General features: G+C 25.3%; 2 protein-coding genes and 1 long non-coding RNA gene across 4 annotated transcripts in view; 1 reads left to right on the forward strand and 2 right to left on the reverse strand.

Annotated features, from left to right (window-relative positions):
* Positions 1-5,559: 5,559 nt before the first annotated feature.
* On the reverse strand, positions 5,560-8,287 carry LOC126896019 (sentrin-specific protease 1-like). The gene is made up of 4 exons (XM_050668431.1): positions 8,276-8,287; positions 6,619-6,706; positions 6,419-6,523; positions 5,560-6,146 (listed from the first exon to the last, which is right to left on the reverse strand). Exons 1-4 carry the CDS (start codon positions 8,285-8,287, stop codon positions 5,560-5,562), a joined length of 792 nt encoding a protein of 263 aa, XP_050524388.1.
* Positions 8,288-8,890: 603 nt separating this feature from the next.
* Positions 8,891-9,611, reverse strand: LOC126896398 (uncharacterized). 2 transcript variants are annotated; one of them, XR_007701847.1, is made up of 3 exons: positions 9,429-9,611; positions 9,223-9,366; positions 8,891-9,109 (listed from the first exon to the last, which is right to left on the reverse strand). It is a non-coding gene; the product is annotated as an uncharacterized LOC126896398 (long non-coding RNA). The 2 variants fall into 2 exon arrangements; XR_007701846.1 differs by having other exon boundaries at positions 8,891-9,112.
* A 6,779-nt stretch (positions 9,612-16,390) lies between these two features.
* LOC126896854 (rap1 GTPase-activating protein 1) overlaps positions 16,391-24,353 on the forward strand; it is a 116,037-nt gene continuing 108,074 nt past the window's right edge. The window contains exon 1 of the mRNA XM_050669981.1: positions 16,391-16,722. Coding sequence (XP_050525938.1) covers positions 16,499-16,722 — 224 coding nt within the window. The 5' untranslated portion in view covers positions 16,391-16,498. The remainder of the gene's footprint in view (positions 16,723-24,353) is intronic.

A 24,353-nucleotide genomic window follows, 5' to 3' on the forward strand; every position in this document is an offset into this window, starting at 1 on the left:
GTCGCAGATTTTGTGTATTTTAAAATTAACTAAAGAACTGGTTTTGACGGGGAAAATGGCTTTTTATAGTCGGAATAGGGTAGTCCCTAGCGTGATCTCGGAAGCTGAGGCTTTCTATTCTAATTGGATAATTAAAATGGGTAGGGAAGCTGCGCGCAGGCGTTACTGAAAAACTTATAAAATAAGTATAGAAGTGCAATAAGTAATGATAATTTCTATGTAGTGAACTGGGTGTTTTAAGTCTAAATTCGATTATGCAGATAAGTGTTGTCAGGAAGAGTGAAAATAATAACTAATTATAATGCAACATTCACTGATTGAACACTGGCCCCATAAGATGGTCAAGTCCCCTTTCATATTTCCATTATTTATTAAATAATCACAGAAATATTAATACCATACTTCTTTCTAGTGTTGCAATTAAAATATTTGGCAGTATAATTCTTCTTTATAGTTATTATAATGTTACATATTAATTCCTTAAAACTAAAATTTACAAAATAATCATGGGTTCACGACACCATCATTCTTAGAGAGAAATAATATGTAAAATATTATTTCTAAAATTTTAATAGATAATAATAATACATAGAATAAATAATTAACAGCTTTTTATACATGTATATGTACATGTAAAATATTTTAAATAACATAAATACATAAAATAATTTATGTTTAAATCATGTATTATAAATCATAATACATCCAGAAATGATGAAAAAATTTAAAAATTTGTTAAGATAATCTTAAGATAGTGATGTTTTGCTTTTATATTAATTTTTACTTAAAATTATGTTTTTAATCTAATTAATTTATCAATTCAGTAATATGATACTCAACACATGATTTTTCATGTTTATACATTTTTTTTATAAAAATTAGCACTATCTTTACAACTAGCCTTTCCAAAAGGCTTTATTTTATTTATAAATATAATTGTATAATTTTTTACAAATACATTTATCATGTATCATCTTTTCCACTTAACACATCGTATGGTTAAGTTAGTACAATGACTCTAATAACTATTAACTTTGTAATCGTAACTACATTAAATATATGACCCAAGCATAATAAGAGGAATATACATATTATAAAAAACATTACATTAAAAGATTAAAGTTATGAGAGACAAAAAAATAAAAGTAGTACGGTCAAAGATTCAAGAGAAAAATATGTATATATGAGAAATCAAATATTTAAGATGACTCCATTAGTCATAAAAAAAATATATAAATTAAAATATATCTAATTAATATTGCGTCATCCGATAAAATGATTTTTTGTTTTATTAACCATTATGTCCTCGTAAATGTAGGGCAATTAAGAGTGATCACAACAATAATGTATAACAAGTTGTACAGACAGATATGTATCCAAACGGTCTATGTATTCTTTCAAAAGAAAAATAATACATACTGATTATCATACGCATATAGTATTTATTGTAAGAACAAACAAGCAGTTATTAACATATTAATTGGTTAGCTAAAACTCATTTTAAATAAAGTCTATTAATTTTCAATGTCTTAAATCTAACATTAAATAGTTGATTTAAATAATCAACAAGATAAAATAAAATTTAGGAAGAACATTACAGACCAACGCAGGTGTCAGAGTATAATGGACATGTTACCAACGTCAATGAGTATCCTCTACATAAATGTAGAGGGCCCAATAAGATGTTCACTCAAAGGAAATTATTACTATTACTTCTATTTAAGTTATCTATTACGATAAAAATGCAAAAAAATATTGAGTTTCTCTGATAAATATACTTTAAATAGTAATTATAATACTTCTTAACTGCATATTAATATTAACATTACAATTTTTTAACTCTCATAAAATTTTCTATTTAATGATGTCAATTTCAAACTTGCAAATTGATCTAAAAATTATTGTAATAAATTAATTTTTTTCTACTATAGACTTTCACAAAAATCAACATTTAAGAATTAACAAAATAAGTTAAATATGTCACTTTCCTTATTTTTAACATATTAATAATCAAAATCAGTATTGATTTAAAACAATTTTATTTTGTTCTTAATTTTTTTTTTTGTAAATTAAAACTTTGACGTGATAGAAAAAGTTTAATTGTATATTTGAAAACATCGAGAAAAGTTGATTTAGAAAAGTACATTTTTGTTTCTGATGATGATCCTTGTAGTCAAGTGTATAATATTTATAAATTTTCTAATAAGTAACAAATATTTTTTATTGAAAAGTATTCCATCAAGCTCTTTAAATTTTTATACGGGTTAAATGTAAAGACATATACAACTACTTTATTATTTTTTAAATATGTTCGTAAAATTTAATTAAATTAAATATAAGTAATTTAGCTAAATTAAATGCTTTAACTTCAAAAAGCCAAGTTTTGAAAAGTTTAAAAATTACTTATTAATATACAACTTTATGTATAATTTCTAAGCAATACTTTTATGCACGTTAATGATTGAATAATACTTAAAATATTACACTGTTTAATACTAATATGTTTAAGTCAAATAACAAATAAAGCACAATACATACTAATTATTATATCAGTTAAAAACATTTATAAATTACAACTAAGTCTACACGACTAGAAACTCAGATAGCATGGTAACATAAGCGAAAGAATTAAATGTGTTTCATTCAAAATGTTAAATATTTACCAAAGATAGTATGTAAATTATTTACATTATTTCACTGTTAGTTTAATGTTAGATGAATGTACACCCGGAGAAAAAAAATCTATATACATATTTTGTTTTATTTATATCATAACACTCAATGTTACTATATAAACTAATTTCTATTATTTTTTTTATATAATTTATTAAAAATAAAGAATTTTATTTCGCCGAGGTCGTAAATACTTACACAATATTTACTTGAATATTTTATATAACGCCCTCTTATAATATAAATACGTAAAATTATTAAAATTAAAAACCGCTAGATTTCGCTATACAAACATTAAGGAAACAATAAAATTTTTTAAAGGGATTGGGATTGAGGATTTTTATTGTCTGGATTAAAAAGATTCTATTTTGTATTCGTTTTTAGAATGACTGAGATTGTTTCAATGTTTTAATGCTAAATTGTTTTAAAATTATTAAACTTCTAAATGTATAAAATACTACTCGAGTAACTCCCAAGTCATACACAATTTATAGTAACTATTATATGTAATGAGAGATAACAATAGCCCTATGAGATTACCTGCGTGTACGCCACTATTCCTTGTTATTTAACACTAAATAAATCAATGATATAAGTACTAACAAAATAAATTATTGTGAGATTTGAGTGATATAAAACTATAACTTTTTATCAGTTATTATTAGTCTTTTTAGACCATCTTGTTCAACAAATACGGCAAAAGATTACAAATCGTATCTAGCATAAAATATTTTTTTCAAAATTTGAACACAATTCCTCCATTTTTCTAAATAGTGTATTCCATTAAAAAATACAATTTTTAAATTAAATTTTTTTTTTAACTTTGATGCGAAGCTGAGAAGGTATTAATTTTAACATGATGTGTTGATTTTTTTTTTTTTGTGTCTATCACTACTTTTTCTCAGCACTCACTGGACTGATTTCTTTCAACAATACGTCAAAAGATCACAAATCGTATCTAGTTGAAGACATTACCCTTAAAAATTGAAAGATTATCTCCGTTCCCCCTCAAATGGGGGAAATCTCCAAAAAATTAAAATTTTTAAAATCGGTAAATTTTGTCATTTTTTTCACTTTATTTTCTTAAAACTTTCATAATTTTTTCAAAAATCAACAAATCAAAATAATATTTTTTATATTGAAACCTTAGGTAATTTCTTTTTGATATCATTTTTTTTGAAAATCTAACACTTATTCTGCTTACAAGTGGGGATTTAAAATAGCAAATTTTTTACAAAAACTAACTTTTTCAACTTAACTTTTGAAAATATTCCGGAAATACTGCGTCCTTCAAATATATACCAAATAAAAGCTTATGTCCTTCACTATAAAATGAAAAAAAAAATTTGTCCCGACACTTTATCTTCTGCATGCAAACGGCTACCGTATTCAAAAATATGCTATTTTTGTGTTAATTTCCTGGGTTTCGTGTTCTATTTTATTTTAAAATATCTTATAAGGTCAATACTCTGACTTTCATGAATATTATATAATTTAATTGACATAGAATAAAGTTTATAAGACATAAGAAATTAAACTTATTTGACTTAGCTTAAATTAACAATTTTATCATGCGACAAATGCAACGAACAATTGCCGAATCGGAAACACTTGTGTTTCTCACGTTTAATGTATGAGGTTCAAATCCGTCTGTGGAGATTAATATTTTGCATTTTTTTTGAGTTAGAAAAAAATTTTCAAATCATTTGATTTTTATCTCATTTAGATCCAATAACTTCAATAAATATTAAGAATCTCATCACTGTAGTCTCCCCTCATGAGAAGAAATTTCTTATTCATGTTAATATTATTTTACTATGTGGTTTATTTTTTGTGGCTACGATTTGTTTTGCCAAACCTCACTTGACCTACTTTTATCAACGATACGTCAAATGATTACAATTCGTCTTTAGTTGAAGATATTACCCTCAAAAATTGAAAAAAAATGCCTTAATCAAATATAAAGTACCTTAAACAGCTTTATCCATACAAACAATTAAAATGATTCATTTCTGATATTTTTAATGTATTTATTGACAGTGGCGTATTNGATATTTTTAATGTATTTATTGACAGTGGCGTATTTTGGGAGGGTGTCCTCCATGTCTGGACACCCCCCGATTTAAAAAAAATGCCTAATATATTGGTATTAACTTTTTTTATAATATACTATATTTATTTACTATAAAATAAATGGTATTTTAAATAAATAACAAAATTGAAGATAATTTGATAGGATTCGACGACACGTATTTATCTACATTTTATCAGAGATTTCTAGAAATTATTTGGATTTCATTGGGTCATTTAGATAACAAAAATACCCGTAGCAAAAATATAATAACAACGGAAATATTCTGAACTTGTAGTTCATTTTTAAATTTATTTTATAGTTTAAAGAATTATAAACAAATAAGTATAGTTACCCCTATTCAATATACCGCATTCATAAAAAATACAGAAAAGTATTTTTTATAATTAAAATAGTATTTAAAAAATAAACAAAAGTTATGAAATTCTTTATGAATCGTCATTTAGTAAAATTAAAATTAAGTTGTTAAGATAGTAGATACGCTTGTTAATTTAAAAATTTATAATTGGCTGACTTTTTAACTTAATTGTATCCATAACTGTATATTATAATATTTGTATATTCACATAACAAGAACATTAAATTATTTCAGTTAAGATAAATTTATATTAAATTTGAATTTCTTAAATGAAATGTTACAAAGAAAAATAAGATTAAAATAAAATAACAAAACAACAATTAAACATAGAAAAAGAAAAAAATGTTTGGTGGTATACAAATAAAAATTTCAATTTATAGTGAATATTAAGAAAATTGATATAAAATACAAAACTAAAGTTTCATTCATAAAAATATTAATTGAATAGTTCGCCAGCAATAATTTCATTTTTGTGTCTTAATCTTATAAAAGGCATAACATTTGCATTTATTGGTGTTGTATCTCCTCGAGACATTTTTTCTGCCAGCTCAACAGTAAAGGGCCCACAATCATGTCCATTGGTTTGGCGAGATGTCTCGCCTATTTGTAATGTCCATGTAGAAGCTTTTCCTTTTTTGTCCATCTCCCATTCAATTAAGAAATTTTTTAATACCATTGGATAAGGACCCTTATACGACTTAAGACTATCATATGATGTCACAGTCTTTTCAGGTATATTAACCACTGTCAATATCCAATGACTCCCATATACATTCATGGGCACAAAAAGTAATTTTATTGTGTGAATATCTTTTTTTATCCATCTTCTTACAGCTGGATAACCTCCTCGAAGATACGCTACAATAAAATCAGTGACAACTGCATAAACTTCGCCTTCTGACCGTGTTACTATCATTTTAATGTACTCATTAATAGTATCTGAAGTATACCATGATGTGGGCGATTTAAATGAAGGTGCATTATACTGATCAAGAGATTTTGTTTTCTGATCTTGCACTACTTCTGCAAGTGTAACCATATTTAAACATTTTTCATAAAATTAATAAAAGACTTTGTTGAACAGTTTACTATTATTTAGGTTTATTTAAGGTTTTGGAATATGAAATTAAACACGTATAATTACTTTTGTTTAAAACGTCCATGGACCCCCTTAATGACACGCCTCAGCAGAGGTTATATTAATTTAACTCGTATTATTATAATTAATTATGTTTAATAAATAATCTTTTTTTACTTAATTTTACATAAAATAAATAGATTAAATAACCAATTACCTTTTTCTTTCTCTGGTACTTTTATTACTTCAATAGTGGACAGAGCAAGTAAATTTACGTCATTCGGCGTATTTAAGGTCAAAGGATTAGAACTAACTTTTGGCTCTAAAATAATTTATGTTTAAAAATATTACATATTTGTTTCAAAAATCAAAACTTCATATTTTTTAAAAATGAATTATATTTTAAAAGTTGTATACTTTTTATGACTTTTTCATCTTCTTCGGATGAATTTCTTTTTAAATTTGGTCGAGCAGTAGTATTAGAAGATATCTCAAAAAGNTATTTCTTTTTAAATTTGGTCGAGTAGTAGTATTAGAAGATATCTCAAAAATTTGTTTTTTTATTTCGGATTTTTTGCGTTCCAAATTTTTCTTATGAAAACTCTTAACGCATCATAAAAATATATTTAATTATATGATAAATTTATTTAAGAAATCTGCTTTAAGTCCAAAAAATGGTTTAGGGTATACCCTAAAATCTTTTTATTGAAATAAAGCATAATAAAATATACCTTTTCTAACAAATCAGCTGATATTGATAGCGGATTGTCTTTTGAAATAGCTATATTTTTTTTTTCTGTTGAATTTAAAATTTCATTTTTATATTTTTCAGATTTTTCATTCTGAAAAAGTGTTCCGAATTCTCTTTGCTGCATCATATTCTAGGTAACCAAAGAGATATTTAAATAAACAAATAAACTATACTTAATATTATATTATTATCTTCGATAAAAATTGAATTTCCCATAAAAATCTAATAGAAAAAATAGCAGAATAATATTAAACATTATGTTACCGCATTTATATTAAGGGGGTTGATAGTTTATTTTATAATTTCGAATCAGGCAAACCCCAATAACATAGCTAAATCGAATAAATATATTAATATAATTATAGTTACCAATTTTTCTGGAATAATTTTATCATTTTTATTCGTTTTTCGATACGTGCGTTTTTTTGGAATAATGGAATTTTTTATAGGATAAATATTTTTATTTATAATTGCTGCAAATTGAATATAATTTTAATAATTATTAACTAAATAATCAATTTCGAAAAAGGTTTTTAATATTAAAATAGTTAAATTAAAGTAAAGCGACTGAATTATTGATATATATGAATAAGAGAACTTATTATTAATTTTTCTTATATTTTGTATTAAAAAACTTTTTCTCTATTCGAAATAGTTAGTTTAATTATTAATCTTAATAGTGTTTACAGATAATTCTTCCATCTTTAGTTGACTTTTTTGATATTTGTCCTTTATTTGTATTATTTAAAACACAATTGGAATGCATGAAACGACGATTCCATATTTCTTCAACTCTGCGTATGACCTTATGTAAGTTTGATTCATTTGTTTGACCAAAAATATTTTTTTCACTTGCCATATTAATAACTATTTAAATAAATCTTAATAATTACACGAGACGATAGTTTATTTTTCACGGGAAAAAACGAAGTGAACTGAAATGTCGATAAAATCAACATTTACATCTAATTGTCAAGGAAACTTAATTGTAAAAATTCATTAAAAAAATGTATAAGCCAATTATAAATNTAAAAAAATTTATAAGCCAATTATAAATCAATTTTTTATAAACAATACTTATTTATTTTAATTGTATTATTGGTCAAATAATACAATATTTTAAGAATAATACAGAGAATTATCAAAAAAAAAATATATATATATATTTTGAAGAAAAAGCTTTTGTATTTGTTTGTTTATTTATTACATTAGTTTACAAATGATAGAGATTTTTTTATGAAAGTTCAAGTGGAATAAATTTGATATCGGTTAACAGAATATTTATGCATATAAAATTTAATCTGTATGAAATAAAATATCAACATTTGGATTCATTATCTTGCAACTATTAAAAATTTGCCCATGTGAAATTGCTATTTCCATTTAGTTATTAACAAAAAACATCATGCCATGCGATTATAATCAACATAAAAATTTATTAAGTTGAATATATAATATAGTTTAACAATTTAATTAATAATTGAATAAATTACATAATAATTCTGATAAAAGAAAATAACTGGAGATTTGAATTAATTTTAACGACTTTAACAAATCGAAAATAACTTTAGGGTTTAAATACCTATTTTTTTTTCCCCGACCGGCTTAGTTGTAGGCCGCCCTGGAACTACCGTTAGGTATTACTTTAGGGTGGCCCAACTACCTTTAAACCTATAACTACCTTATAGGTTTAATTATTATTTGCATTTTTAATATTATTATTATTATTATTATTTTGACAATAACGGCTATCTTTGTAACTTCAATATATATCAAGAAAATGACAAATTATCCAAGAAAATCAAGGAAATTTTAGAGAAATATTAAGATACAGAGCCCAAGGAGATGACCGTTTAAAATCATTTTTGGAAGCTGAAGAAANTCCAAGGAGATGATCGTTTAAAATCATTTTTGAAAGCTGAAGAAACAATGAAATATACAAGTGAAACACTTCAAAATGAAATAATTGAATCCTGTAATCAAATTATTTTAAATAAAATCGTAACAAACATAAATGCCCAAAGATGTTTCAAAATACTTGCTGATGAAACGGCCGACATTGGTGGAAGCGAACAAGTAACTTTGTGTGTTCGATATTTAGATGTTGAAAATATGATTATCAAGGAAGAATTCTTCAGTTTGTGCCTACAACAGATACTACTGGAAAAGGTTTATATATTATTATTCAAAGTTTACATTCATTTGGTGTAGAAACAAAATACCTTAGAGGACAGTGTTACGATGGATGTGCTTCTATGNAAACAAAATACCTTAGAGGACAGAGTTACGATGGATGTGCTTCTATGTCTGGTCAATGTTACGGAGCTCAATCTCTTATTCACCAAAGTTATCCGCTTGCGACGTTTGTTCATTGTGCTGTTCATGTTTGAAACTTGCTATTTCTTATTCATCTTCTATACAAGAAACACGAAATTGATTAGGAACAACATCTGAAGTTAGAGATTTTTTCATATACCCAAAGCGAAAAGATGTATTGAAAAGTCAAATCGAAGAAAGTCAAAAATGTATAACTAAAAAATCATTAAAACAATTATGTGCGACTAAATGAGTTGAACGTTTTTATGCTGTCAATGATTTTCTTGAGCTTTTTGTATACCTAATTGAATTGTTATTTATAATTTCGAAGTGGTATGACACTGAAACATCATCAAAAGCAAGTAATTTATGAACATCAATACTGAAAGGAGATTTTATTATTTGTTTACTTATTATAAATAAAGTATTTAGTTATGAGTTACTTTGTTTAAAACAACTTCAAAGAAATTAGCAGGTACACAGCATTGTTATTATCAATGGTAGTAAGGCACATTGTTGTGAGTTTATAAATACACTAACTGACAATACAGAAAGTATATCTATGATAGTCATAATTGATAATAAACAATCCGTGACTGAGACAGCAATGTCATAAAAATCCAATTAGCTACCTGTATTTGTAATCATATCATCATGTGATGATATACATGTATATTAACTCAAAAATTTGAAACTTTAAATGTTTATATCTAATAAACTAATAAAGTTATACTTTAAAATTCAAATCCCATTTACTATTTAATTAAAAATCCAAACATTTTATTATATTCAAAATATGTGTTCCCATTTAAAAGACAAAGTTGACACCCTTACAAGGCATAAAGGATGAACATAAAAAGTTTTAAATAGTTAAATTTAAGAATAATGTGTAACTAAAAAAAACCAAAAATAATGTTTAAATTATTTGTCAATTCATAAAATAGTAATTAGAAAAATAGTAAGTTTTTTTTACGTCAGTAAACATTTCTATAATTTTCGTTTGTGAGGTTCATTAAAAGTTGGATACCACCCGAAAAATCATTCAAAATACGCCACTGTTTATTGAATTAGATTTGATATGATAAAAGTATTCAACTGAAAAAGTAAATAATTTTACTTTGTAATTTATTAACTTTTTAACTCTATTTGTGTATGTTACTAACAGGTCTATAATATTCCAAATTTTTGGGTAACATGTTGCTATATACATCATAAATTTAAAAAAAAATGATCTTTAGTTACACCTGAATTTAACAATGGATGAAATAAAAAATTTACCGTAAATATTATTATAAAATTTCTTGATCGCGTTTATATTAACAATACCATTTCTTTTTCTATTCAATTATGTCAATTTAAAACTTGCAAGTTGAGCTAAAAGTTATGGTAATAAATTTATTTTTTTGTTTTATTATTAACTTTCATTTTAAAGGACAAAAAAAAGTAGTAATTACTTTTAACATATTCAAAATCAAGATCAATAATAATTTGAAACAATTATAAAAATGATATAATATATAATTAAAAAATTGATTATTATATATTATCTTGTTATATAATAGAACAAGGAAAAAAACGCTTTTCTGGAAAAATTACTTAGCGTAATCGGATTTTCAAAATTTATTTTTCAATGAAAGTACTCGATCACCATACTCCGGGAAAATTATTGGCGAAGGTCGGAAAATTTTTGTCACTCGCCCGCGAGCGTTTTAAAATATCAACCGTTTTCGAGAAAAACGCTCGTTGACGCCAGCGTTTTAAGACCTCAGGTTTGAAATTTTCATCAGACCCGTCCAATGGCATTCCTGAGATATGATAAAAAAATCAATTTAATCCGTTCATTTTTCACCGTTTTACGAGCTTTTTTTTTTTTTTTAAGTCCACGCGCATCGTTTTTATATGCGCAGTGATTCATTTCTGCTCATACGTTGATTATAAACCTTAATTATATGATGTAATATGTATTATTATTAAGACACTATTTTGCATTTGCACTATATTTTATCAAGGAATATTATATGTTATATATAAATTTCAAGACGTTATAATTATATAAGTATTGTACTTTCATTATCAGAACAGTACACTATTAATAATCTTTTTTCTCATATATGATGTATGACACTATGAGTTTATCGTTAAATTTGGATTCGTCTATGACAACTAAGCTATCCAACGTTAAATCGCAGTTACCAATATTTTTATCAAAATTAAATTTTTTTAAATGTGCCAAGTATAATACCTGCTGAATTTTTTTTAAATTATTCTATAATATAAACACAATTATAATTAGATTATTAATAATTTGTGTGTATAACGGGGGTGTATTTAAGAGAGATATGGGTCCCCCTTGAACCAGCGCTATTAATATTTTTTTTAGGCAACTTCTAATAAATAAGGACCTAATGTCCTTTTTTTTTCATCATCAGTACTTTAATTTTTAGCAAAAAAATGTCTATAACATGTTTAACAAAGTAAAAAATATTAAATACCCTCCTAAAATAATTTTTGAATAGGCCTAAAGGGAATAGCTCATTAACAAACGTCAACCTTATACACAATACATTTTACTATATTCTCTTTTTGAATTTTCGTGATTTTAATAATAACATTTTTATATATAGTTTCGTTACACTGATTCTGATGTAATATTTTTTCTGAAAAACACTTATCGTGACCGACGTAGCTGGGTACCCCTACCGGAATCAGTGGCCTACTTATGATGACTGCCCAAAGAGGCTTACGCGCCAAAGGCTCGAAGGGCTCCGGGTCTGGGGCGGAGCCTAGTATTTATATATTATATTTTTGAATCTAAGAATTACTAATCATGTTATAAATAAGAAAATAGGATTTCATTTTGCTTTTGTAATTATCCACCAATTTAGAATTAAACACTATCTACAGATTTACATCGAAGCATTTTTTATGATAGTGATTTCAATCACTGTCAGATTAAATCTATACTGGACCTAACTATGCCACGTCCCCACTGTGCTGGATTTTTTTTTTTTATATGTCTGTTGCCACTTTTGCTCAGCTCTCTCTGGACCGATATTGATGAACAATATGTCAAAAGATTACAAATCGTATCTAGTCGACGACATTACCCTTAAAAATTTAAAAAGTTTCCTTCGTTCCCACAAATGAAGGAAATTTCCAAAAAAAAATTACAATTTTTATAATCGCTAAATTTCGTAATTTTTTTAGTATTAAATGAATAATTTTAATTTTAAATAATTCATTCAATACTTCAAGACTGTAAAATCTCAAAATAAAAAATAAAATAAAAAAATGGAACAAAATTAGTTAATAAAAAAAAAACGAAAACACAGTGTGAACGTGGCATTGTTAAAACGAGTATCTATGATATCTCACAGTGATTAAAATTACTATCATAAAAAACTCTTCGATGCAAATCTGTAGATAATCATTAATTTTAAGAAATTGGTGGATTATTCTAAAATCAAAGTTAACTTTTATTTATATCATTATTCCTAATTAGTAGTTCGATGATTATTAATATAATATACGAATAAATATATTTTAAAGCAATTCAACGTAGTATGAAATTGATATTTAATAATTTAGTATTGTAATTTTTACAGAGAAATTATAAAGTAGATAATAATTTTATGACAAAAAATGTATAAAAGTTGAAGGGCTTGATGCAATAATTTTTTAAAAAAAAATTGTTATTTATAAATAAATTTATTTCGAATCTGCATTTGAGTGTCGCATATGACTTAAATAATAACAAAATCCTTTTCATTTTCAATAAAAATAATTATGTTTGATTAGTAGTTTACGTATGAATAATCAATAATTTCATTTTAATTAAAAAAATACAATTCAATAACAATCAGAATGTATTATGTGCAGTATATCAATATGAATAATTATTTAAACACCAAGAGTTGCATAGAATTGCTTATTAAGACTTCTGTTTAAATGATTTATTACAATAAATATACAATAAATCGTTTTTATTGAAATCTTGAGTTTTCCTCATATTAATCTAAAAAATTAGACATTTTATTCAACATGAATTTTTCTATCTAATGATATAAATTCTAAACTTACAAATTGAGCTAAAATTATTTTTATATGTTCAACATTTTTAAATTATAATATTTCATAAAAATCAACTTTACAGGGTCAAAAAATTAAGTTCAAAAGAAAATTTTGAGTTAAAATTTTACACGGGTTATTTTTAAAATATTAAAAATCAATAATAACTTGATAAACATTTTTTTTTTAATTAATTGTTTCATGTGTTTCTAATTAGTAATAATTTCGAAAAGAAATGATAGAAAATATTTAATTTCCTACTTAATGTCAGCATAAAATTTTGGTTTAGTAAAGTATACATTGGTCTATAATCATGAAGAGATATTTTATATTACTCATATGATTTTACTGTGTAATTTAGTATAAAAACGAATTTTATACTCTTAATACTTTGGAGATGTTTAATTAAAAAAAGTTTTTTAAAATGGCAATTTTTTATAATAGCGTAATTTTGAGATATTTATCTGAATTTCTAAAATTAAAGGAATTTTTCCAATATTTGCTGATTATAAGTTCAACATGATTAAAATTGTGTTCTTTTGACGTATTCATCATTTAAATTGGTCAAGTAATAGCTGGAAAAAATGAATGACAGACATAAAGAACATATAGAGAAATATTTTAATATGAATAAGAAATTTCTTCTCACAAAAAGAGACTAAAGTGATAGGATCCTCAACATTTACTGAATATTTTTATTAAATTTTATTTATTACTATTCATTTTGAATTTTTTTGTACCTCAAAAAAGAATTAAGAAAAAAATGTTCAAAAAAGTTGAAAAAAGTTGAAAAAAGTTTTTTTGACTTGTGGGGGGGTTAGTACTATGCACCCCAATAGTATTAGACTATAAAGTATGCGACGCAGCCACCATACACTATATTTACCCTTTGATAAATGGAACTATTTAGACTAAATCAAAAATTCAACGTCGCATTATTTAACTTTGAGGTGGAAATATAATCAAATTAAGTTTAAATTTAAATTTATATTTAATGTACGTTAGATTCATGTAACTTTTATAAAAATTAACGGAATCATTACTATGGCTAACCCTTGTAAAGAATTTTGTAATAAACAAAAAAATATTTTAACACACAAATATAATGTTTTTTAAATGCTTAGCCATTGCACATAGAAGATGGGACGTCGAGACAAATTTTTGTTTAAACTTATATTACATAATGTAAGCTTTAATTTTACATATGTTTAAAGAACGCAGTATTTCTAGAATATTTTCAAAAGTTAAGTTGATATAGCTCTGCTTTTAGATTCGATGCGAAGCTGAGAAGGTATTGGTTTTACGATGGTTTTTTTTTTTTTGTGTCTGTTACTACTTTTTCTCAGCTCTCACCGAACATATTTCTTTCAATGAAACGTCAAAAGATCACAAATCGTATCTAATCGAAGATATTACCCTCAAAAATTGAAAAAAATTACCTCGTTCCCCGTAAATGGGGGAAACCTCCAAAAAAATTACAAATTTAAAAATCGCCAATTTTCGAAATTTTTTCAATTTTTTTTACTAAAAACTGCTGTAACTTTTTCAAAAATGAACATATCAATATAATTTTTTTTTTATAGATGCTTGATGTCTTTACCTATTATTTGGTATATTTTTTTTGTAAATTTGACCTTTTTTCTGCCCACAGGGGGGGATTTAAAATGACAACTTTTTCACAAAAAATTAACTTTTTCAACTTGCCTTTTGAAGATTTTCCGGATAGTCTAACACTTTTATATATATCTTAAATTAAAGCTAATGTAATATACTTTATTATGAAAAAAAAAATTTGGACTTTATTTTGTCTTCACGGTAAAAATGGCTAACAAATGCTATTTTTATGTAAAAATTCTCGATTTTATTTTTTACATTTTTAACTTTATAATGCTATAATTTATTGGAAATGTATGGATTTTTTATGAGAGTATTTTTTAATAATCCCTTCTTCATTCGGCGTATTTTATCTTAATCAGGATATTAATAAGAAAATAGCAGATCATGTAGCTTTTGGAATAATCCATCAATTTTTTAAAATTAAACACTATCTACAGATTTGCATCGAAGCTTTTTTTATGATAGTGATTTTAATCACTGTGAGATATCATTATACTTGATTCCATTATGCCATGTCACCATTGTGCCTGGACCCCCCTGTGCTGGGTTTTTATACATATGTTTCTAGTTTTGAATGCCCCCTGTATAAGGGGAAATTAATACCTTCTCAGTTTTGCATCGAAGTACAACATGACACCATAACTCATCAAAATAATTTATATATTTTTAGTATTAATAAAAGTATTAAGTCTTAACATGATACGTATAATACTCAATATTGTTTTCATAATTCATTTCTTTTCTTTTTATAGCTAGCTAAATATTTGTTGAATTCTTAAAATCACTTTCCGGAAGATAGTGATATTTTGAGTTGTTGTAGTCTTGAATTAAATAGTAGAAGTGATCAATTCTTATTATTTAATCTACGGTACCTATTTTAACATACATTACAATTGATATACTTTATAACAAATTTATAAAAAAGTTACTTTTCTGAAAAAAAAAAGTTCGTTTTGTTTTTATGTCAAATATTTTTTTAATAACTAATACTTACCCTTTGAATCTTAACAGTATAGTCATTAATAAAATGAAGTAGCACTATTTTTCAAAGTAATCCCTTCCTCGAAAAAAATTAATTGATATTAAAGTTTTGAAAAATTTGATAAGTTCAGATATAAGTGTTCATCTTGAAAACATATTAAAGGGATGCTTGAAGTATTTAACCCCTAAAAAAATTCGACTTAGATGCATTTTTGCATGTGTAAACACGTGTTTTTTTACAAATACTACTCGCAAGCAATACAAAAGTATCATGTGCCAGGAGCATTTAAGGAGCAACACGTAAAGTTGACGCCGGATGCGGTTGCCCAGGCGACTAGGTATACTATTCCGGGTGGGTCGAGTTCGTTTGGTAGCTTACCGACCAGTGTATCATTCAGTAGTATCGTAACTGGCGTCACGCTCGCTTCACACATCACCACAGTTGACTGTTCGCAACAATCATTGTGGTGGTTCATCGCGTGAGTTCTAAGAACGCCGCACCGTATTCCAAGGGCACCCCTTTTCACTACCAACCTTACAGAGGGTGGTCAACAGGTGTGCCGGATGCGACGACGTCGCGGTGATCGTCACCATCACTGTTCGGCATCCGATGGCATAGGCGCTGATCCGGATGACGCGTTGGAATGGGACCTCGACCTGAACTTGGAGCTTGAACTTCGTGATGACGAACAACAGTCCCGTCTCTACCGATATTTGTCCGAAGGACATAGGCCTCGATATAGAAATGAAACGCCAAAGAGAACAGCGGCGATAACGTTAGCTGACAGGTAACAGTAATCATACTAATGTGATAGAGATATATCATAGATATTTTAGGTACTGATAAGCACTTTTTTATTTGTATAGTTCTTGTGATATATTAAGCTACATTGGTTCTTCAAATTGTTTTTATTTTACTTATATCAACTACACCTCAAGCAATTAACTAGCTGTTGTAAATAGCATAACAAAATACCGATATTTGACTAATCAATGAAAAATTCTATTGTAATAACTTAATTACAGTAAAAACTATTGTTGTGTAAAAATAATATTCAATAATTATTACTTTTGATAAGAGTAATATTTACTAATTTAATGTTAATTATTATAGTTAACATTAAAATCATAGTTTAACAAATACAAAAGAAACAATTTTTCTAAAATACAAATATAAATAAAATGATTAAAAAAATTACAAAATAATTTTTTTTTATATATGCAAATTTATTTAATAATATCTTTAATACTTTATATAATTTTCAATATTTCAAATATAAACATAAATTTATGTTCTATTAGCATTTAGTGAACACACGCAACAGGTACTTTCAATATTCACCTCTAAATGTAAGCCGATTTAAATACTTGAACTAAGATACCGGATCTTTTATTATTAATAATAATACATAATAATATTTTATTATTATATATTGAAATTAATTGGTGATTAATTAATTATTAGGGTCTAATTTTGCATGTTTAACATCTAAGAATTTTTTATAAATATGCATTTTTCTAAAATAAAACCCATTATATTAGTATGCTTTTCATAGCATAAAAACAGTAAATGAATATGCTTAATTTAGTATTGATATTTTTTTGAACAAATGTTAACGTAATAATATTGTATAAATCTGAAATAATTATTAATTTATACATTTTTTCATACAACACATAAATTTTGATAAAATAATTACAATATAAATAATTTGTCCACTTTTATAGTAATTTGAAAGTATAATATAATAGAACATCAGAAATAGTGTATTTTTTTTTTAAACGTGAGAACTTCATTGTAAATTTAATGTGTGGAACGTAACAATAGAAATACCGGAAAACAGTTTCACAAGATACCTTCAAAAGTTGACAAGACTAAACTAATTCAAAACGACTAAAAATAGCATTCAAATATTTTTATTGGAAACACTTTTCGACTAACACGAGATATAGACTATGTCAATGTGCCGCTTCAACAAACTAGAACACAACGTGTAATTACCGCAAAATACTATAAAATGCTATGAAAATTTGTCACAAGAGAGTAGTTTTGTTTGAAACTCTTTAATACTCAAATAAATTGCACCTTCTGCTCATTGGTAATTTCTTAAAGTAAGCATTTAAATAAAAAGAAAAACTAAGCTCCTTTATTTAGCTTTTCAGATTATTTTTTCTCAATGTATTATCTCTTTTATTTTACTTTTTAGGTTAATTTATAGTAATATACATTTTTAACAAAGTGTTTCTTATAAAAATTGATTTTTGGAATACATTTTTGTGGTACTATTATCTATATTTTTAAAAGCATACTAATTACCCAGAACTCAATTTTTTGTGATATGGAGTATATGATATTTTGTTAAGTACTTAATAAACAATTTACTATCTGTTTAAACTATTTTTAATATCAATTTTTAAAGATGAAAAGTTTTTATACTTCTGTATTTCTTTAGTTAATGGATACACTATTTTACAGTTGAAATATTTCAAATAAATATAATTTAAAAATTTTGTTTTTTAAAGCGAAGTTTTTACTAACTGTCATAATTTTAATTATAACACTAGGAACTATTCAACCCGGAAAATTTTTTTATTATAACAGTTTTTAATGGTTCATTTTTAATTTTAACGCAATAAAGTTTCCAGTTTTATTTTTAATTAGCACCATTTATACATTCTCTGTTAACAACAGTATAGTTGATGTGGTACTAAGGATTACTATACAATTTAGTAACGTTTCAAAGATAAATTCGGGGTTTTCCAACAGTTAGTAAATGTTGATTATTTATCCGACAATTTAAATCCACATTTTTTGTTGGACTCTTATTGCACTCGATTTTTCATGATCTCACAAATGGCTCTACTGAAGTAAAAATACAATAGAAGTTCAGTCGTCACATGTATCCTATAAATTACACCCGTTTTGTTCGTTTGGAAATTGCTGATTTGGAAGACATAAAACAAGTGAAAGGAAAAAATTTGTCGAAAATTTTATCATCCGTAGATTTGAGGGATTGTTTTTATTTTGTGTTACCCAATTAAACTTTGTGATCTAACAAAAGGATCTGGTAAAGTCAATATAATGCTCATATTCTAGTTACGTTGTAAAATTTACGATATAGTATTTTAATTGTTTGCAAACAATTAGCCCATTCAATTGTTTAAACGGAAACCGTTAGGACACAGTTTTTTCGAATAAGAGCGTTATGTACTGAGCCCACACACGCGCTCACGTCACAATAACATAATAGAGGTCAACTGATGCGCGACCGAAAACCACTCGAGAGAGTGTCGATTCTTTTTGTGCACAATATTTTGTTGTTTCCCCTAGCCAAAAGGGGTTTATCATTTTTTTTTAACGCACACATACAATTTTTTATACTTCTATTATTAATAATTTTCCCCCGGACGTTCAATGTAACAAAAGAGCTGTTTCTCGGCCAACTGGATCGATGGTGGACAATAATAATAGTTGTCTACCCATAGCTAATATGATATTTTGTCTTGTCCACTGAAAATCGTCGGACATTTAATATATTATTAGAATGACGTACGTCAATTTTTTCAGTCATTATCATTTTTGTCGGGTGCTCGGAGAATTTTTTAATTGTTATTGATGAATAAGAAACAGTATATACAATCGGGCAAGTTTAGTGACGCACAAACGGACCACCAACCCTGCAGTTTATCCCCTTCGTCATGAAATTATTAAAACGTAACACGGTAAATCACGTTTTTAATTTAGATGGCTAAACTTGGTTTTGTATTTTGACTGAGTCGATATCAAAACCCTTAAGGGGTCGGTTTTGCTATTGCGGCCAATTTTGTTTATCAACTGCAAGATTTTTCGAGGAATAATTTCCAACAGTTTTTAAAAGGTATTTCTCATGCATGTGTATGTTTAAATCTAAATTTAATCTCATGCAACTATTTATGTAATGTTTTCTTTTTCAAAACTTCTTAGGCTGAAAAACAATACCTTGTTGAATAGATGTTAACCATTTTTTACATTCAAGTAAACAATTTTTTTTTATTCAAATTGTTTGAATGTAGACCAGAATTTATAGTTATCATGTTAATAATGCATTTTATTTAAATTCGTTTTCATTTTGTCCTTCACTTTTGTTTGCACAATCAAATGAAAGCGAAATATATCTCGTTAGAAAATTATACTTATTTTTGCATTATGATTTTATTTAATAATTTGAAGTAAATATTTATTTTCACTTTGTTAGAGTTTTAATTAAATTTGATTTTTTCTGAGGAATAACATTGTATTGAAAAAGAGATTGGTAAATGACACCTTATGCAAATGTCACAACAGTTGTACAAAAATTTTACAAAATTTTATAAGTATGAAAATGAGATTTTCAGATTGTTTATTTGTTATTAATATTTTTCTTGAATTATAATTATATAAGTTCTATTTCATGTGGCAAGAAAAAAAATAACTAGTTGATTTTATTGACTAATCCCCAACAAATCAGGTAGATTTTTATTCTTAAAAAAACTGTTTAACATCAATTATTACCGAAAATTTCATTGACTAGCTTGAAATATTGATTAAGTTTGCAAATCAACTTTTTAAAAATTATAGTAATTGCATTATGAGACTAATTTCATTGCAAGTAATAGTATAAATAATTTGAATTTTATATCATAAATGCATATTTATTATATCATAAGAATTGATCACCTATGGCTAATATATTTTAATTTTAAGCTTATTAAATATTTAAATTTGAAACATTATTAATTTATTATAAATAAATAAAAATATATTTTAAATGATAATGCAAGTTCTTATTTCACACAATGGAGTAACGAATGAATGATAGTAAAATGAGGTTATTATATGACCTTGACGGAAAAAGTTTTCTTTCATGCAATAATTTTTCCTATAAACTTTTATTTGCGCTTGGACATTCACTCAACTCAGATAAATAAATTGAACGATCATAGAAAAAATAATAATTGTGAAAGTTTTTGAAAGAATTGGTTTTGTGCTAAAAACTGTAGCTATTTATATTAAATTATAGTTTCAAATAAAACATAAAAAAAATCTCACCACAGTTGGGTAGCGGCACAGTGGGGAGGTGGAATAGTTAGGTCAAGTATAATAATATCTGACAGTGATTAAAATCACTATCATAAAAAGCGCTTCGATGCAAATCTGTAGATAGTGCTTAATTTTTAAAAAATTATGGATTATTTCAAAAGCTACATGATCTCCTATTTCTATATTTATATCAAGTTTTATGATTTATAAATGTAAAATATGAATAAATATATAAAGTAAAATGGATTTATTTAAAAAAAAATTAATGAATAAAAGAGGTATATAAATAGTATTTATCATAAAAAATTATATTGATCTATATATTTTTCAAAAATGTATAACATTATAAAATTAAAAATATAAAAAAGAATTTTTTTACAAAAATCGTATTTTTATATTAACTTTGATGTCTGTTTTCACCATAAATACAAAATAAAGTCTGATTTTATTTTTTCCATTATAAAGTATATTACTTAAGCTTTAATTTATAATATATATAAAAGTGTCAGTATTTCCGGAACACTTTCAAAAATTAAGTTGAAAAAATTGTCATTTTGAATACCCCCCCTGTGGGCAAGTAAAGAGTCAGATTTATAAAATATTATATTTTTAAATATATTATAATATTAATATTTATAAAAATATATCAAATGATAGGTAAAGACATCATACATCTATAAAAAATATTATTATTATAAGAATTATATTGATTTGATCATTTTTGAAAATGTTATGGCAGTTTTAAGTAAAAAAATTCAAAAAATTTTGAAAATTAGCGATTTTTATATTAATAATTTTGTGGAAATTTCCCATATTTACGGGAAACGAGAGAATTTTTTTCAATTTTTGAGGGTAATGTCTTCGACTAGATACGATTTGTGATCTTTTGACATATTAAAATAAATCAGTTCGGTGAGAGCTGAGAAAAAGTGGTACAGACTCAAAAAAATAAATAAATAAAATACATCATAGTAAAATTAATAGCTTCGCATCGAGACTAAAATACGTTGCTCTAATTCAATATTTATTTATACTTTTTTATTTTGTTTATATATAGTAAAATAAACATATTATTTTTACTATCGTTGAAATACGCAATTATTGGTGCGCTAATATTTATAATGAGCTTTGATAATATTAAATAATACTTTTCCCTTTAATATTTGATAGTAAAATAAAAACAAATTTGAAATTATTGGGATGGATTATTGTGTATTAAATTTAATTTCTTTAAACATTTATTTGTAAGACAGTTTCAAGATTTAACAGTAAAAATCTATTTAGTATTTATTTAATAATAACATATATTACAGTAGGTCTCTTTACATGATTTTAACAAATAAAAAATTTACTAAGGGTCTTTAGTTTCATATCTTCCCCACAAAATCATGTAAGTCATAAAGACTACAAAGTAATGGATTTGCATTTGTTTCTATTTTAGAAACGGCCACAGAGTATAAATAAACGTAACATTTGATATTATTTCTTACATTATCGTTGTTCTATTACGTCGTTCGTATAAAAAGCGTATTTTGCAGAAAATAAGGATTTTAAATAGCATGTAGCAATAGAAATTAAGTAGAAATATAAAATATTCTTCTTAAAAAGTTGGTTACGTCATTTTCAAAATTGGTAGTACAGGTGATAGTAATATTTTGGTAGAAGGCTCGTATTCCAATTAGTGCTGATCAATATTGCGTTAAAAAGTTACGAAATTTGTATAACGAATGGAGAGATCTGCAGAAATTACAACACAGACGTACAGAAACACAAATGAAAAAAATAGAATTAATTACCTTGAAATTGGAAGATATTTTTGATAAAGCGTTAGTTATAGCTTTGCGGTTGATTAAAAATCAAGAAGATAGGAATTTTTTTAGCATCCCAGCGACAACCTACTTGCGCCTGAAGTATGCTTGGAATTAAAATACTTATTATAAAGAAAAAAATGTGATAAACAAGAAATAATATACAGCCAAAAATAAGATAACGTATGATAAATTAGAAATTACTCGTAAGTGCTATATAAAAATTTAAGTTTGAACCATTAATAAAATTAAATTTTAAATTTTCTACGTGTATTTGTTAATAATAACGTAATCTCCGATGACGAATCCAGTGAAAAAGAAGAAGATTTTAAAAAACCAGGGCCATCTAATCAGAATGAAACTGTGGTAGTGATAAAAAAAAAGGCAATGTATAATAACTTCAAAACTTGAAATATTTGGTAAAGGCCTTAAACAATTTATTAATGTTACTTCTAAAGAATTTTTCAAACGCTATAATATAAACATGAAATCCATCGAGATATCAGTTTGATGAAAGGTATAACAAAATTCCAAAATTTGTTCAATACTTACACGTACTAAATGATATCGCAAAATAAAAAGTTTAACGAACGAAGATTATAATGGAAAAATTACTCAAAACGAAACTCAAAAACAGTATTTCTTACAAGTATATGATTATAAAAAAAATGCATGGTTTCGAAAAAGAGAGTTTGAATTTTATAATCATATTACAAATATTTTATAAGTTGAAACTTTGCACATAAAATCTCCACCTATATTTAAACAAATTTAAGCATTATAGTTTTTAAGTAACTAATTTTTTTTTGTCTTATAAATAAATAAAACCACCCTAGTGAATTATAAAGTATTACAAATATACCATAAATGTTTAGTAAAATTAATTACATTTAAGTTTATTTTGAGCAAATATATTGTAGAACTTTAAAATAAATATGAGCCCCAAACTAATAAATTATTTTAAATAATAAAATTAATTTGAAATATTCATTACACAATTATTATTTATTTATATATTTTCGATTAATAATAGGTAAATGTGATATTTGAATATAACTGGATATTTTAAAATCTTGGTAAATCCTAAAAAATATTGCAGAAATTTTAAATAAATATCAAAATAATTGGTATTGCTAATGTATTACTTCTTACAAACAAAAAGTTGATATGTTGTAAATAATAAAAACATTTTAATAATAAAAAGGATATTTAAATTCAGAAACATATCCAAAAAAATTCAGTCCATGCCTAAAATATTTGACCCTTACATTATTTTCAATTAAAAACTTGAGTGACTTAATTTACCCCTACTGAACACCCTATAAAAGGAAGAGATGCAATTTTAATAAATGTACATATAAGTGGATTGAAAAGAGTATCTAGCATTTTTTGTTAAAAATTTATTTTTAATTTAAAGTAACTAATAGCCCTCAAAGCGTTTAAAAATCTATATATTTGTTTTCAGTTTAATTTAAAGATAACGACTTAAATACTGAACATAAAACGTAATTAGGTGCTTGGCTATCAGGTTGTTCACAAAATGATACGTCTA

The sequence above is a fragment of the Daktulosphaira vitifoliae genome, unplaced genomic scaffold (genome assembly GCF_025091365.1).
Source record: "Daktulosphaira vitifoliae isolate Bord-2020 unplaced genomic scaffold, ASM2509136v1 Scaffold_1, whole genome shotgun sequence".
NCBI classification, from domain to species: domain Eukaryota; kingdom Metazoa; phylum Arthropoda; class Insecta; order Hemiptera; family Phylloxeridae; genus Daktulosphaira; species Daktulosphaira vitifoliae.